The 18,235-nt window shown below is 41.3% G+C and overlaps 1 protein-coding gene across 4 annotated transcripts in view; it reads right to left on the reverse strand.

The window, feature by feature from the left end:
* Positions 1–18,235, reverse strand: part of FNIP2 (folliculin interacting protein 2) — a 74,226-nt gene that overhangs the window by 44,347 nt on the left and 11,644 nt on the right. For 2 of the 4 annotated variants that reach the window (XM_054030411.1, XM_054030410.1), the window contains exon 1: positions 5,507–6,033. The exons of the other annotated variants lie outside the window; for them this stretch is intronic. In XM_054030411.1, coding sequence (XP_053886386.1) covers positions 5,507–5,700 — 194 coding nt within the window. In that variant the 5' untranslated portion in view covers positions 5,701–6,033. Of the gene's footprint in view, positions 1–5,506; positions 6,034–18,235 lie in introns of those variants that run through there. 4 annotated transcript variants of the gene reach the window in all.

The following is an 18,235-nucleotide window of genomic DNA, read 5'->3' on the forward strand; positions in this document are numbered from 1 at the left end:
ATGAAGGCAGGCCTGAGATCATATTTCCCATATCCTACTTTAACCTTAGGCCTCCTAACCTCCACTACTTTCACACATCCTTCCAAAATAGGCCTGGATCTCTAAATAACTGAGGAAGGCTGGAAGAATGGGTGCAGGCTATATCATGCTGTAATATTCCTCATTTTACATTCATATATTCAAGCAGGGAAGATTTAGTTTCATTCATTCAGCAAGGGGTGGGATTCTCCCACTAGTAAGGAGGACAGATAAAGCTAATGGAGGAGAGTTAAGGTTGATGCTGGAATCATTCTGATATTAATGTTTCATGAATTGTTTCTTAATCTACAGAAAAACTTGGAAGTTAACAAAACAGTCTAATAGTGTTATAAGTGAAAAGATGTTTACAATCTTAATTTTGTATTAAAAACAGGTTTCAAGTAATAGCATGGTTCTCCTCTGAAAATCCCTCCTTGCAATTTCAACTGGAAGCAGTTTTTTTTCTTCACTCCCCCCCCCCCAAACTGTTGTATAATCAAATGCAACAGGGCTTAAACAATCATTGGTGCATCTAATGGGGAGGAAGGTGGGGGGCGGGGGGAAGAGACATTCCTTCCTAATCTCTCAGGCAGTCAGCCTACATCATAGAGTATGGAGGTTCGATTATCTTTCTTAAGTTACATAATATTTTTCACTTTACATAGCGTAAGAGAGTACATAAATTTTACAGCTCATGTAAGAAGCTGGAATGACATATGTGCACTGAAATCTTCTATCCACAGAGCAGCACAGGTAGCAAAAGTGCAAGCTTCTCCATACCAGGCAATGTGCTGAGGTGATGTGCCTCAGCTCTGACCTGGATGGACCATATCTAGGGGACAACAGTACAGCTGTTATTAATAGTCATTTTAATTTATCATGTTGCATAACAGACTGTCAAGGCCACATTGATTTCCTACACAGAGTGCCTTTGGAATAGGAATTTTCCTGACTAGGCTCTATAGAAAGGAAAAAAGTATATCACACAAATAAACAAACTACTAGAAACAAGAAGTTCATAGAATTTCTTTGCTGCTTTAACTTGTCCTCTGTTAAAGGGCCAAATCTTGCGAAGAGCTGAATATCCTCAACTCCTACTGATTTTTATAGGAAAGAAGGATACACACCATCATGGAAGACCAGGCTTAATTGCCCTCTCCCATGAACAGGCCAGTGTTTCACAAATAGCTGTTTTGTTTCTAAATTATTTTAATTGGCTCTTTGTGTTTTATCTTGATTCGTTGGACTATTTCCTCTGCTAAGTTTTGCTAAGTGTACTTTGTGTTCCAATCCACTGGTATTGCTTAGGCAGGACTTCCATGTTTGAAAAGGATGCTTATTTAGCCCTAACCAACTCAAAGGGTATCATATGCATGTCTACGACCACAAAATGATGCGAAGGCTGTTTCGCTATTAATGATTTTCCTCACCTTTAATGTTTTATATATTACACACACACACACACAAACACACACACACACACACAGCTTTGAAGAGGTAGGAGTACTAGACAAGCACTAAGTTTTGTTTTTTAAGTCTGCCCTTTCAAAGATAGTCACAGTTATTATTAGGGTTAGTTACCCTGTACACGATCAAACCTAACTGGGCTCTGCTCACTGTTACCCAGTGGAAATCCTACACACTTCATGTATGCTAAAAACTACAACCACGCCATCTACTGCACTCCAAACTACATCACTAGTTTCTCACCCAATGCCTATTGAGATTCATTATAGGATCCAGTTCAAAAGTGAACCAAGGAGGAAATCAAAACAGCCCATGGATTTGCCTCAATTTACCTCATGCATTTGGTCTCTTTTTCCAATTCCATCCCTGTTCATTTATAGCTTGCCTCCTCAATTCCTTTCCACATTCTCTCAGAAATCACAGTGCTAATTTGTTGAAAGGGGGACCTAAACTCCTTTAAACAAACAAAAATGGAATCTTTCCATGTTTGATTTTAAATTAAATGTAAAGCTCCTGAAAAGCACCAAGTTGGCTGCTTTATTTACCCACAGAACAGGGATAGCAGGGCCAGGAGCAGTGCAGACTTCCCCATACTGCCCCCCGTATTTTACATGACCATCAAAGACCACATTCAGGTAGCAAGGCAACAGCTTTTGGCCAAGAATGGACCGAGTTGCATTTCAGCTCTGTATTCTGTTATCAGCCTGCTGAGGTACTGTGTCCAGTTTCCCATCCCAGCTACACTGCGCACCAAAAGCAATTAGAATCAATTCAAACTGACAATTTTTAACTCCAGACATTAGCCCATTAAGATGATGTTACCTAAGCTTCTGTCAAGCAGATCTCAAATCTTGCATGAGAAGGGACTTACACGAGAAGGGACTTACACATAATATGCTGAACTGAAAAGGGGAACTTCAGAGAATGCCTCTCACCAGTCTAATTTGTGATGCTATATTTTGACAGACCACATTTTAATGTTATAAATTATATCAGGGAAAGAGGGGGGGGATTCTTGAACGATCCAGTTTCACACTACAGAACTGATCCATCCATGATTATAATGAGATCAGATGTCATTCAAATACACATGGAAAACACCACATGGACACACACCCAGTAGTGTCATCTCCTTGTGGAATCCATCACAAGGCACAAGATTCTCACATGACTACCATTTTTTCCCCTTCACAAAAGCACATAGCTGTATTTCCATCCTGTATTGTCTAGGCAGTTTCACATAACGCACAGCTCCAATACTGTGGTGTCTGAGTATTCAATCATTTCCTACACTTAACGTGTCTTGGAGTCTCACACACAGCTTTGTGTTTAATTGCATTTGATATACGTTAAATATAAACATTACTAGTGTAACTATCTATTGACCAATTTCATCCTTATTTTGAAAGGCAATTTTAGGCTCATCTTCATGTAAGAGAATTTCCCCCCCAACTATAGTAACATTTGGCATTGCAGGAATGTTGTACAGTTAGTCCATGTAAATTATAGCAAACTTCTGCTTTGGCGAGTTATCCTCTGATGTTTAAAGCAAGTCTATTTTATTTAAGGGTTTGGTGGAAGAGAAAAAACTCACCCACTCTTGCATCACTAATTTCTAAATTATAGTGGAAGAATATTCAAAATAGAGAATTTGCACTTTTTTCTGAAGTCCTAACAGCATACTTAAGGGTAATTCCTAATTGTCTATTTGTTAACACACTAAAAAAGTTCTATTGGTCCATTTCAAACCCATTTACAACACAGAAATACTTAGCAAACTGTGATGCTTATTCAATTTTAAAGTACGTTTTCAGTTCCTCTTTAACATCAACGTGTAATACAATCAGGGATATGCTTCAATAGTTAAATCTTTGTGCTCAGTTGGAAAACACAAAGTAGCTACACCTCTACCCCAACATAACAAGACCCGATATAACGTGAATTCGGATATAATGCGGTAAAGCAGCGCTCTGGGGGGGGGGGGGGAGGGGGGACACTGTGTGCTCCGGCGGATCAAAGCAAGTTCAATATAACACGGTTTCACCTATAAGTAAATACTCGGTAAGATTTTTTGGCTCCCGAGGACAGCGTTCTATCGGGGTAGAGGTGTATTTACTTTTTGTTGTTTTGTTCTGTTTTAATTGTTCTCTTTTTTTAAACAGCTGGTCCAGCTGTTTGCAGTTACCTAGCTGCTAAAGGGAGCTACCTAGACATTATACAAGATCCACCAAGTATTAGGACTATTTTTAGATACCTGCCTAATACTAATATTGAGTTAATTTTAAGACAGTTGGAACCAAACAAAAATGAGGAGCTGTGATATGCAAAGAGTACAGTAGGGTAAACTTCAGGCAGATTAAAAACTGACAGTGGTGAGCAGGAGCAGATCACCCCAGTGTATGGAAAGACGCCAGAACTAATAATTAAGAATTTTAGCAAAAAAATTTCTATGTTCACATGGTTTTCATATAGCTTTTCTATAGTTAAAATGTGGTCAGCACTCTTCAATATCTGTTTGTGGTAACAAGTCCTTTATTTTCCTTAGTGGATGACATGTTTAGAATTTTTTTTTTTTTTTATTAAATTAAAAGCTGGCTTGTTCACCAGGTTTCTTTTTAGAATTAGGTAAAAAAAATTCCTTCACTCTCCCAAAAATAATGGCAAAGCTGCTTCCTTAGACTTATTCAGATGTCTTCTGCTATACATAAAAGAGGATAAACTTGGATATAAGGTGACCTCTTTTGCTTAGGGGAAAATTAAAATTATATTTGCTTTTCACAAGCCTTGATTTGATTTCTTGATGTAGCACTTAGTTCCTATACTATTTTCCATGTGTGCATCGCTATACACTGAAGGACAGTATTTTTTTTTTTTTAAATGAACTAGAAGAACATTCTCAGTTGTTTTAGAAAATTTAAAGATAGCTGAAGTGATTCTAAAGATAATAAACAGTTTGAGATAAAATAAATATGCAGAATTTAATTGGTAATATAGATCACATGTTAAAAATTGAAAAAAATCACCCCTTACTGTACCCAAATGATAATTAGAAAGCGGCAAATACCCAGAAGCCTTAACCAGCATATTGTTTTCAGATCATCCGTTCTTGCCGGGGTCAACAGAACTCTGATCTCAACAAACAAAGCTTACAGCTCACCTTCATAATAGTCACATGTATATTCTGAAATCTATACATATACTCCATCTGAAAAGCAACTCATTTGTTTAGATTTGAGAAATATTTCAGTTTGCTTTAAAAACATTATTTTGAGAAGGTACAAACTGATGTTTGCGCAGCAAATACTGAACACGCTGTTAAGCTAGTGATGTCTTTTTAACCTATTTCAACTAAACTCAATATGGTAATTTTTACTTTTAAACCCAGGATGGAGGGGAAAGAGTAACAGAATTTTGTTGCACGTTAGCGTAAAAAAACAATACACGTTGGAACTGCTTCACAGCTTTCACTCAAGAGTTTTATTCATTGAATAAAAAACATCACTAAGAAGTTATAGCAGGACAGTAACCAAACTCCGTATTAGTTTATGGACTGATCTTGGGATTTGTTCCTGGAGATGTTCAGCAACTGATGCAAATGTCCCCTCATTTCACCACTTTTCCCCCTTCTCCTGCAAAATGTCACTGATTGACGCACTGACATGGGGCAGGCAAAGAAAATCAGAAACTGTTTTAGGAGGGAAAGGAAAGTTTGTGCCAGTAGCTGAAACTACATGGTATTACCAAAACTAAATTTCTCTTTCAACTATTGTCATTTAGCACCCAGGCATTTAGACTCTAACTTGCATTAGAGTCACAAATTTGATCTGAGTAACTAAAGAAGAACAAAACAACTTTGGAGTATTATGGCCCATCTGGAATAAGAGGCCCCACTTGGAAAACAGCTTTTGAATTTGTTGACTTTATGGCATTTTAGGCACATGGTTATATTTCCAGTAGAATTTAAGCTAGAACATCCAATTACCCCTGAAAATTACATTTTCAAAAAAGACAACTGGCCTACCTGTTTTGCAACAATGTATTGACACTGCTTTTATGGTCGGTGCTCTGTTCTGCCACAAAAGATTTTTTAGCCTTTTTAGCTAATCCTGTGTTTGAGATATTATTTCCAAGTGGGCAAGAGGCATTATTACTGTTTCTTGCTCGGTCTGTGTGCTCTCCTGTGCTGTGTGCAGTCTTTGGAGTACCTCCACACATCTTCTTAGTTCAGATGTACTCTCCCAAAGCTTCTTGAAAATACTGAACACTGGCTTAAGAGATATGGCTATTAGTGAGTTGCTTCACTATGGCTCAGATCCAGCAACCATAGACATTTCCTCTCAGAGAATAAATTCAACCAAGTCTTTTGTAGCAATCCACTGGGTTTCTTTTTTACAACAAGAGTAGCATGTTCTGCCAACCATAATTCAGGAAGACAATTGCATCCAATGTAATGTAGTATTTATCCCAAATTAGACCACCACACAGAACTTTCAAATTTCAAAGCCCATCCAAAATTATCTCCTGCTTCTGTTGCTGGAGTTTTTCCACCAAGACCAGTAAGCAGTCAGCAGATATTGATTTTAACTACCTTTGTTTCCTGGTATGTGACTATGTAGCTGGCAATTATTTATTTGGTCACAAGACCAAACCATATGGCCTCTGAAAGAAAGAGCATAGGTGCTTTTGCACTGACTCGCCCTTAGCTGCAAGGTTGTTCTAACACTGGCTACAACACCCTCTTAATGGCTCTCATGTGAGCAAGTGTCATCTGACAACTCCTAGCAACCACCTATGGCTCAGCACCATACTTCAAATGTAAATAAAAATCTGTCACCAATACCCTACAGTTATCAGTAAGGAATGATTAACACCAGCAAACACCCCAGAATTTTTGCACAGTAATGGTTTTACTCTGTAGAGTAAACAGTTTATGTTCAGCTAAGAACCTGATACTGCTTCAAAAAAAAGCTTTTACACAATGGACGGGAAAACTGCTTACAGAATATAATTGATAGGTAAAATCTGGTGAATATGAGGGAGATAATGTTTCACTTTTACACTTGCTTAAAAAATATTTCCCTTAAAAAGACTGATGTTTTAAATACCAAATAGGAGTTAAAAAATGTAGTCCAACTAAAAACATTCCCCCCCCCCTTTTTTTTTTTAAATGACTAACATCCACTTGGAGAAACAGGTTTAGAATTAAAACCAGACTTTCGTTTTTACAACATATTGATATTCAATCCCTTCAGTGGTGCATGTGTAACACAGAGACCCCTGTCATTGGCGGGCCGGTCAAACCAGGGACCTCTAGAGCTATATGCATGAGCCTTTACTGCATGAGCTAAAAGCCATGCGGCTGTTAGCGAAGGCTGTAGCAGACTCATTAATTTAAGTGGTCTCAGTGCCACTAGATGGGACAGAACACTACACAGGTGTTTGGGTTACACAGACCAAGAGGACACATCTTGTTTTCTATAAGCTCAACTATCATCATCATGTTACAGTATATAATTGTCCCTTCTGCCCTTAAAAAAAGGATTCTACCCAAAAAACCTAAGCACCCCACACAAGATCACCATTTTCCGCTAAAATTTGCTGTAGAGTACCGTCTACAAAAAATAAGTTTTGCATTCATAAAGCCCTTTTCATCCACAGACCTCAAAACTCTTTATAAGGTAAGTATTATCTCTTCTTACAAATGGGACAACTTAGGGGGAGCAGTGGTTGATGATGAGGGTGGGTGTGCAAGGCTGGTGGCGGGGCAGAGCTGCAGCATGAGGGGCAGATGCTCCCCCTGCTGGTCCTTCAGCGAAGCCCCCACTTCGTTCCAACTCTTGGCCAGCAGGGCCCCGTCCCCCATCCTGTTTCTGGCCGGCACTAGCTGCGTGCTGTGAGCTGTGAGCTGCAGTGACTGGTGAGTGCGGGCAGGCGCCAGGCAGCAGCCGGCTATGTGTCGCCTCTGCTGCCCACCCATCGACCCTTTTGTGCTCCTCCTCTCGCTCTCCCCTCCCAGCTTTGCTCCTTTGCCCCCTCAACCCCGTTGCTCCTACATATCCCCCTAGGCAGGGTGTATCCCGCTCCCAGCACTGTGCGGAGAACCAGCCTCTGGTCGGAATACTTGGCTCACCAGTAGCCTGGTCAGCAGGCTCCTTCCCTCCCCCTGTCTACACTGGCAACATAGCACTTCAACGTTGCTTGTATGGTTGCGGCAGAGCGCTGGGAGCCAGCTCTAAAAAAAAAACCACCTCCACGAGGAGCGTGGCTCCCAACGCTGGTGCACTGTCTACACTGGCACGTTACAGCGCTGAAGCTTGCTGCGCTCAGTTGGGTGTTTTTTTTACAGCCCTGAGCGAGAAAGTTGCAGCGCTGTAAGACCTGCTGGCCCAGGATGCTGGCTAGGAGGAGCATGTGCCAAAGACCCGTTCAGCCTCTCTGCCCCTCAGCTAAGCTCCCGAGTGGAGCCCTAAAGCGATTTTAAGCCTGTTCATGCCCCAGCCGTGCAGGCTCCACAGCAGCCCCCTGGACAGGGACTTAGCTCCCTCTTCACCTGCCCCTCCCGGCCCCTCCCCCCCCGGGTCCTTCCCCCAGGGAGTGTGAGGCTGCTTTGTCCCCTAGGCACCCTCTCCTGCTGAGCCACCTTTCTGGCTAGGTTCGTTGAAGCCCCTGCAGTCAGGTTCCCTTGGCCCTGGTGCACAATGCATCCTTAGGGCTTAACCCCTTCCTGCCTGCGCTGTAGCTGGGAGACAGGAGGCAGCTGTGTTATGTCGGTGGCCAGCAGCAGCCTGAAGGTGTTAGCTGCCTTTTGACACTGTATGGGCAGGAAGGGACAAGCTGCTTCCAGCCACAGGGGAGAAGGGAGGGAGGAAGAGATGAGCTCTGCAAAGACATGGGCCAGTCATCCCTTCCCCCGCCCTCCCCTGCGGCTGGAAGCAGCTCCTGTCCCTTCTCTCCCACACACACAGTGCTGAAAGGCTGCTGCTGTACACATTCTGGTGTAAACCCTGGCAGAAATCTGGGGAGGGGAGCATGTGACCCTGCATGCCCCTCCACATGTTGCCTTGGGAAGACGCAACACCAGGTAACAGGAGATGCAGGTCCATCCCAGGGACCCAGCCATCCTGTAGAGCGCCAGGCTGGGAAGGTTGGATCGGACAGTCGGTCACGCTTCCCCTCTCCTCCCCACCATGTGAGAGGTGTACGGGAGAGTGTGTGTGTCAGCTCTCCCTGTATGAGCCTTAAAGATAAGAAGATAAATAAAAAGAATCCAGCTACACAGTATTTCTTTTTAACATGGGCTCAGTCAACTTGATGTTAATTTGAACGTTTGTACTGCATAGTTCTGATTGATTGCCATTGAACTCACTTGAACATGAGTAATTTTACCAGGTGTCCCGTATTCAGCACAGGGAAATATGGTCACCCTAAGCATGAAGTACTTCACTTATTACTCTATTTGAGACCTTAGTTATGCTATCAGTTACCATCATGGATCCCCAGGAACTATGCTACACTGCAGCTTTTGAAAAGTCTCTTGGAGGAACCCCAAGGGGTCTGCCTCATTCTTCCTTCGGCATAGGCCACGCAGCCTCATTGCTTCCTAAACTGAGCTACTGGACTTCTGCTTCATACTATGAGCTCTACTCTGCAAGTCCAACTGAGAGAGATTCCTAGTAGATACCTGTACACTCTTCAAGGGCTAATGCACTCCAGCCAGTATTTGCAGTGACACTCAAGCAGCATTTCAAAACAGTAGGGTTTATTAGTTGACTGGAGCGCAGCACTGGAAGTCCATAAGTTAGCATAGAGAAATAAAGGTTAAAGCACAGTCCATTCTGGTCAGCCCAGTGCAATTCACCAGCCAAGCTGTAGTGAACTCCATTTTCAGGCTCTGTCTCTCTCTGCCTCCTCCTCAGTCAGTTCCCAGTGAAAGAACCAAGCTTCTTCCAGAGCTCACACTTATTCCCCCACCTCAACCCTCCCAGTCCTTTGTTCTCACGCTGGGGGGTCTCTGCTCAGCTCCCCTGCTGAGAGTGCAGCTCCATGAGTCATTAGAGCTTGCATTGTCTCTCCGGACCCCATGTTGATCTGGGTCAGTTTCAGCCAGTTCCTGAATGACTCTATTCATTCCACCCAGACAGGGACATGACGCACATACCTGTGTCTCTTAGAGACGCAACTTAATCCTGAAAGACAACTTAATCCTCCCCCGCCCCCCGCCCTTGGGTAGCAACGCAAAGTATGGGGGAAACTGAGGCACACATAGGCCTCAAAAAATTACCACTTACACCAAGGCAAAACAGAACCCTTAGAAAAAGTTCTTTCTAGAGATACACAAACACTTTTTGATTATGATCAACAAAAGCATAAGATTACAACTTGTAAGACTGCATTTCAATTTTAAAAGACAACAACTGAATGTGTAGGACTTATGTTTGTGCAGCTCTTGCAATACAGTGAACCACCTGAAAGTGCAAAGTATTAAGTTTCACTCCACTTAACACACACACACACACACACACACTTACTACACTGGACTAATTTGACTAGCAGTATTTTAGTGTCATACTTCCAAGATATTACTAATACTGAATGAAAACGTATATATATGTCTTCATATGTATACAACTGTAAAATAAATTGAGGAGGATGGGCTAAGACTAGTGGAAGAACAGAAGATGCTGCCAGTTGCACTATAAGCTTTCCTCCCCCTCCCCAAAGAAGAATGCTCAATTACTGTATATTGATTACAATAGCTTATCAGTGTCTGGTGCTAGAAACATAGAATGCAAGACTGGAAGGAACCTTGAGAGGTCATCTAATCCAGCCTCACCTACGGAGGCAGGGCCAAATAGAGTCAGGCCACCCTGGACAGGTGTTTGTCTAACTTGGTCTTAAAAAACCTCCAGTGACCAGGATTCCACAATCTCTCTTGGAAGCCTATTCTAATACTTAACTATCCTTGTAGTTAGAAAGTTTGTCCTAATATTTAACCTAAATCTCCCTTGCCAATTGAGGATTAAAACACACAAAAATAACTCTGCCTGATATTTTGAGATGCAGCGTACTCAATTCCCACTTACGTCAATGGGAGCTACAGATACTCAGCACTTCTGAAAATTGGGCCACCTAGTTTTCTAATCTTCTACTCATATGACCTCATTTGCCATTTTGACTGGAATTGTCTGTCAAGGAGGAATATGGAATTATAGCTTTGACTTCCTTTTTGCCCTTTCCTTTCACTACTACTGCCATCCCCAGGCACCTCTGGATTAAACACTAATGGCCACCATATTGGAGGCATCAAGTGATTACCAGCTCACCACTTCCTTTCTCTAACCAATTTTTGAAGGATGCTCAATCTGCAACACAAGGCCCAAAGGAGAAATCAACCTACAGGCAGGCACAGAGCGTCCATAAACAGTGATTCAGGAAAGCCTCCTACCTTCCTGCTATAATCCATTGGGAAAGGGAGGTTAGTCATTCCTTTTATATGACTATTTGGCAGTATGTCACCTGTTCTGTTTGTAGGTCACTTCTAAACCTAGATAGACCTAACTCTCTTCTTCACTTTGATTGCTTTTAAAATGGCAGTATTGGTTATGCATTATTAATCCCAAACGCAATTTCAACACACACACCCCCTCTCAAATATCATGATGAAGTCCAATAGGATATATATTCCTGTACCAACAAAACCTATCCATTAAAGTCCAAGCATTGTTTCAAGATTTGTTTCCTTAGAATATTGTAGATTCTTCATTTACGTCTCTAGTAGGATTTTCTTTCCCACATCCTTTAAAGAGATAAACTAGAGATATTTGTAGACAAGCAAAAACTTTCACAAAACTTCTTGCCAAAAGAGCAAGTGTGATTCAGGGACACAGACAGCAAAACCAAACCAACTTCTCTCCTTTCAACCATATACTATTACACATTGGATGGTTCTCCTAAAACTGAAGCAGTAAATACAATAAACGAAGCCTGTTAAAAGGTAGAGAGTAGCACCAAGTATTTGTCATATATGAACAATACGAAAAACAAAACAAACAGATGTCAGATTCCACTTCACCTAAAGATAGATTTCCTTCTGTTCCATTTGTTGAACCATTTATTTGTGGTACTTTCCAAAAAACCATTATTGCCAATAAATATCATGTTTTCCAAAAAAAAAAAAAAAAAAAAAAAAAAAAAAAGACACTTCTCCCCATATTTACCATGAACATGCAAAATTCTGACACACTATATAGCTGCATTCTTTTTCTTATACTTATTCACCTAAAATAACCCTGAGACAGTGAACAAGCTGCTCAGCTTATCTAATCCACCTTGTTTAACTCTGATGCATTACCACCAGTTTCACATAAGTTACACCAGATGCTTTCTACATTAGTCACTCAAGTGAACAAGCATGTGATTTACACTGCCTCTCTCTAGCTTTAGATTTTCCACGTAAGCAAGGAGTCAGTGTAATGGGGAAGTTCTTACTACCAGGCTAGAAATACCAGAACCACGTTAGAGGCAGGCAATGTGAATTTCAGAACACAATTTTTTACTTTATTAAATGAAATATCTGAGCAGTACTAGATGAGGGTTAGAAGTACTGTACATATCTCTAGGGACCACTTAATACAAAACACACCCAATATTGGGGCTGGAGGAGAGAGCTGAAATTGCATTTAAGCAGGCAAAAATTCAATATACTCTATCTTTAGATTGTTAGAAAACAGACCCTTCTCTTCTCAAAGAAGAAACTACCTACTGTTAATGTCTGCTTTCTTCATCTCCAAATTAGATTACCAGAACTCATTCCCCATCAAGTTAAACACAGTTGTCATAAATAACAAGAGCCGGTGTGAATACATCACACCAGGGCTTCACCAACTCTGAGGTCTCAGTTTCAAGACCTGCATGCAGAGTCTTACCTAATCTACAGAACTCAATAGTTTGGGACCTAGATACCCAACAGAGCTGCAAAGATAAAATGCAAAACTGGAACAGTGACACTGAGGAAGTCCTGGACAAGGCTCAGATGCAAAGAATGTTTTCAGCAGTAACACCAATAACGGAATTTCTTGCCAGAGAGAACACTGAGCCCAAGCATGGCTGTGTTCAGATCAAAAAGATCAAAGAGATTTTTTTAAAAGTTTGATCAGTTACTAGCTCTAGTTTATTATAAATTCATGTCAACTATTTCTCAGATTTTAGTTCTGGAATAAAAACAATTTGTTGAAGAGTTTCAAAAAATTCCATATTTACTTTTTTTTTTTTTTTTTAAAGGGTGCAAAGTACATCTTTAGTAACAAAGTTCAGCCTTTGGGCTCTAACACCAATTTCAGATTTGTCTGGACAGCAGCAGCTTGACTGAAGCAAGCAGTATTTGTTCTGTTTAATGTGTCCCAATCAGCAGAAGAGCTCCACCTCCTCATATAGTCATCCCCCAGTCTTGGTCCATGCATAGTCATATGTCACTTGTTCCAGACTGAATCAGGTGATCAGGCCAACTTCCAAGAACACAGCTATTAAATAAAGATGCTGCCAAGGCACATCTAACAACTGCTTTCACCAGAAACTGAAATGGGGCAGAATCTCTTACCCTGCCAGTTTTACTGCCCATACACCTACGAACCTTACCAGTTATTGTAACAGTATATTTGATAGCAGAATTAAAACTACACATTGTACTTTTAAAGAGGCCAATTTAACCAAGAGAGTGGAAAACAAAAAACAAAAAAAATCTAGTATTTTTATACTGTACCAATTCTTGTTGTATTTTTAATCAATTAATAAGGAATAAAATAAGGAGCATCTCAGAACTTAAGGCCAGCAGACAGCATCCTGGGGCTGACAGCCTGGAACATGGGCTTGCCTGTCCTTTCCTACTACTTTGCCCTCATTTTCTACTAGGTAGCTTCCAAATTACAGCTCAAAAAGAATTTTTTCTTAAAATCAGAAAACTCCCAACATCAAGTAACAAGTACATACAGATTACAAGTGGTTGAGAACATAAGGCCTGATGCTAAGAAGTACAGAACACCCTCAATTCTTGATGACCTCAAAATGCTGTTCAAGATCCATTTCAGTAACAAATAATGTAGACTTTTAAAAAACAAAGTAGTCAAAAGCCAACCTCCTTTATTCACCTGCCAATAACAGAGTTTCACCTGCAACAAATGAAGACATTACTTGCACCTAAACAAAAACATTCAATGTGCTGCTTCACACTGCTTCAGGTGTTTGCAGTACCATCAGCTTTCTGTGACTACTGGAATTCCAAATAAAAATAATATCATGATACTAACCAACAATCCATTAGTGAGACTAGACCCTTGAGGTTTTTTTCCCCTCCATCCCCAGATTGTCAGGAAATTTTGGAGGAGCTAGTGGTTGTTAAATCCCTTTGTCCCATTGGTATGTTGGCTTTGTGACTGTTGGAAAATAGACTATAACAAGTAACTTGCAAAGTGAGGTTATTCCAGACATTGTTAGCACATCAGGGGAAGAGAGAAATGAGAATAATGTGTTTAATACTCACGAACACTTACTGGTTTGTCTACATGGTAGAAGGGTGGATGTATTTATAAATAAAACAAAAACACACACACCACAGAGAGAGAGAGACAAACAAAAACCCAACAAAAACAAAAAACAACCCCTTCCCCCCCCCCCCCCACCACGGAGAGCATAATCCATAGCCAGCGTGGAGATGAATGCCAGGAAATCCTGGAGCAGATGAGTTAAGTGATAACTGCAGACGGATATAGTGTCAAACCAACAATTTTCTCTAGTTTTAGCCAGAGACGTGATTTGTTCCTCTTGTTGGTTTTATGACAGTTTGCCTGTTCTGCACAGAACATTCTCCTTAACTGTTTTTTGTAAAGAGGGCTGTTGATGAATTGTCCTATAAATAATACTGAAACTTTCAGGTTTGTGAAGTTAGAGGCGTGTAACCAGTTCTAGGACACAGCATTAGGGCTCTTCTGCTGCAACACCCTAAACTCAGTTGCTAGCGTCTTTTTGGATTGCAGAAAAAATCACAACAATGCTCGCTGCTGGATTTAGGTCCAGTTTGCCCCAAAGTACATGGGGCCCTGACTAATTCAGACATCAAGTTGTAAAATAAAGGGATTTCAATTCAGCTTTAAATAAAGGCTTAGTATCTTACCTATGAAGTTGTATGTTTCTTTTAAAAGAAATGATATTTATCAAGTCCAAGTGTACAACACACATAGCCAGGTATTTCATCTTGTATTGCAATACGCAAGCTATGGAGAGTTTTAAACAATAAGAAGTTCTATGAATACCTGTACAGTGTTTAATAAAAATTGTTATTTTACACTAAGATGCCAAAATGTTGCTTGCAATCTAAAAAATTAGTCAGTATTTTGGAATTCACTGAATGTGTCTGCACAAAAACATGCAAGGCTAAGTACATCAAAAAACTGGTAGGTACCTTGAAATGTAGAGGTCAACTCTTCACATGTGGAAAACATACTGCTAATTTAAGATTTTTTTCCCTAAAGGTTGCCAAGAAGTATATGGCTAAATGGACAAGTGTCAAACATTGGCAATTCTTTTTTGGCCGTAGTAAGGGACTTCAGTATAGCTAGAGTTAAAATCTCAAATTCTTACTTCCTGCTTACTAAAAATTTGTCAGGACAGCAGGCCAAATCTCCGTTTCACATCATTGTTATTTTAATATTTCACTAATGAAAAATAAAAAGCCACTGTTGCACTCAGATATCTAGCAGACATGCCAACACTGCATTTTAATACAAATATCGTACTGTTCCTTTACACTACTGGAACTAAGTTTAACTCGTAGGTGCAGATTACCCTCGACATTTCATCCAGTGGTTTATTTTATTTAAAAAAAAAATCAGATGGATAAAGTGTCAACAATAATTTGTACCTGTAAGTAAAACAATTGATCAACTAAGTGAATTTAAGAACCAGATGCCTGTTTCAAATTTGAAATTCTTCTTCCTATTTTCCTCCCTGTTACACCATTAACTACTGAATACTTTTTACCATTAGGATCAGCCCTAGATAGGTATTTTGAGTTATGCCATTTTAATGGCAATATTGCTTGATTTAGGTAGAAAAAGAACAAAATTTTACTGCATAAAATGCTTGTATAATTTTCTCCTCAAAGTATTTCCTGTGGCACACCCATAAAATTACACATGGGGTGTTTTGAATAGAAGAAAATTGGCTCTTGGAAAATGTCTGGAGGTAGACAACTGTTTGATCTGGTCAGGGAATGGATAGATTTAACTGCATTCTGGAGTCTCCTAAGCACTAGACTTTTATTGATTGAGTTACTCCCCTACACTGGGGCTTGGAACCATATCCAAAACTGCTTTAAAGCACAGTTGTAGCAAATATGGTTTGTGGTCATATACAGGTTTTATAGGTTGGATTGCCAACCCTCCAGGATTGTCCTGGAGTCTCTGATTAAAGATGTGATGAAATCTCCAGGAATACATCCAACCAAAATTGGTAACCCTACTTATAGGTCCTGTCTTGATGGATAAAAGGGTGTTTTCTCCCAATTGTGTTAGCTTGACGTGTTTGAAGAGGTCTCTTAATGCTTGTTAAGACACAGGTTGAAATATCTGAAGGTGTGTTGGCTGGCTGTGATGTAAGCTCTTTCCCCCTCCCCCCCGGCTAAAAAAAACAGGGCAGCTAAAACATAGCTTCAAATATGTTAGCTTAATGTGATTAAAAAGCCATCTTAATGCTTGTTAAGATAATGCAATTGAACTAACATGACTGAAAACCCCACATCCTTTTTACCAATCATGATAAAGCCAAAATGTTGTATTAATGTGTATAAAATGGCCTGGCTGCCTTCACAACCTAAGCTATAAACATAGTTCAATCTAATTTACTATTAAACAGTTCTTTCAGGAATTCATAACTGTGTTAGCTGCACTGAGTTAACCAGTCCTTCTGACTCCCAATTTCCCCTGAGATCGGTGATGCTATAATGTTCCCTGCAACAATATTCCCAATACTTTCTCTCTATGCATCAACTGCCCTAGAATTCAGTGCAAGTAGTAACCAGGCAGTTAGCCATAACACGCAAGCAACTTTTTGTGATACTCTATATCCAGGTTTATAAAATGAAGAGATCACCACAGTGTTCAGAGTCCAAGATGATGACAGATCTCTGTTTGAAATCTGGAACAACAAGTTCATCTAAACCAAAGATAGCCTGGCAAAACACAGACAGTGGATTTAATGCAAACAAATAGCTGTGAATCATCCAATAAGGAGAAAGAGGGTCAGGAAGAGATTAAATGTAACGGTACTTTGTATTTCTAGAATTATTTCAAACCAGAAGTCTAAGCATTTCACTAACATTGAATTTAGCCTTACAACTAGGGTTACCATATTTAAAAAATAAAAAAAGAGGACACTCCACGGGGCACTGGCCTCGCCCCTTTCCCACCCCCTACCCCACCCCAACTCCACCCCTTCCCCAAAGTCCCCACCCTAACTCCGCCCCCTCCCCTGAGCACCCCGCATTCCCCCTCCTCCCTCCCAGCCACGCGAAAAGGGCTGCCCAAGCGCTACCGGCTTCACCGTTTGCTGGGCAGCCCCCAGACCTTGCGCCCCTGGCCGGCGCTTCCCCAGTGCAGCTGGAGCCTGGGAGGGGAAGCGCCCAGCCGGGGGCGCAGGGTCTGGAGGCTGCCCGGCAAACCGTGAAGCTGGTAGCGCTCAGGCTTCGGGCAGCCCCTGTGCCTCTGGACCCTGCGCCCCCGGCCGGGCACTTCCCCTCCCGGGCTCCGGCTGCTGTGCTCCTCCCCTGACTCTTCGGCTCTCTTTAAGAGCCGAGCTGCCCGAGCGCGACCGGCTTCGCATAGCCCCCATGCCTCTGGACCCTGCGCCCCCGGAGCCCGGGAGGGAAGTGCCCGGCTGGCAGCTCAGGGTCTGGAAGCATGGAGGCTGCCCGAAGCTGGTAGTGCTTGGGCAGCTCGGCTTTAAACAGAGCAGAAGAGTCAAGGTAAGGAGCACAGCAGCTGCGGGAGGGGAAGTGCCCGGCCGGCGATATTTTTCCCGGACATGTTCGGCTTTTTGGCAATTCCCCCCGGACGGGGGGTTGATTACCAAAAAGCTGGACATGTCTGGGAAAAAACGGACGTATGGTAACCCTAATGCCAAACAGGGATGTTGTGAAGTAACTACAGTGGAACTCACACGTTGTTTACAGGGGTGTTGTGAGGCACATTTCATTAATATTTCTGTGCACCTTACTTGAGCATGTTGGGCAGAAAGATATAGAAATGGAATATGTTAGCAAACTTTGTGAAAGTACATAGCAGTGAGAGTGCCTAATTGACTCAGCTAGTTTCACAACACTCACAGCATATATTTCATTTCACTGTAATCTCTCTTCTGCACTGGGCAAAACAGGAATTGCCACTGATAGTAGTAGAAATGCCCATAAAACACTGCATTTAATATCCTGGAACCAACAGGGCTACAACACTGCATACATAAAAAGCGTCCTGTCTACATACTAAAGTGGTCTTATAAATACCCAATAAGTTTGTTGCTTTGTAAAACAACACTTTTTAGCTCACATCTAGATGCCCCAGTACAGTCCATAATAGTTCCCCAGCCCCCAGTGCAGATGAGAAGGCACAGTTATTGCAGCTGAAGCAATAAATCTAGTCCTCCTAACTCCATCCCACAATGCAGTGCTTCTCTTCTCTGTCTGTACTAAGGTATATCTTGCAAC

Source organism: Malaclemys terrapin, chromosome 5 (genome assembly GCF_027887155.1).
Source record: "Malaclemys terrapin pileata isolate rMalTer1 chromosome 5, rMalTer1.hap1, whole genome shotgun sequence".
NCBI lineage: Eukaryota > Metazoa > Chordata > Testudines > Emydidae > Malaclemys > Malaclemys terrapin.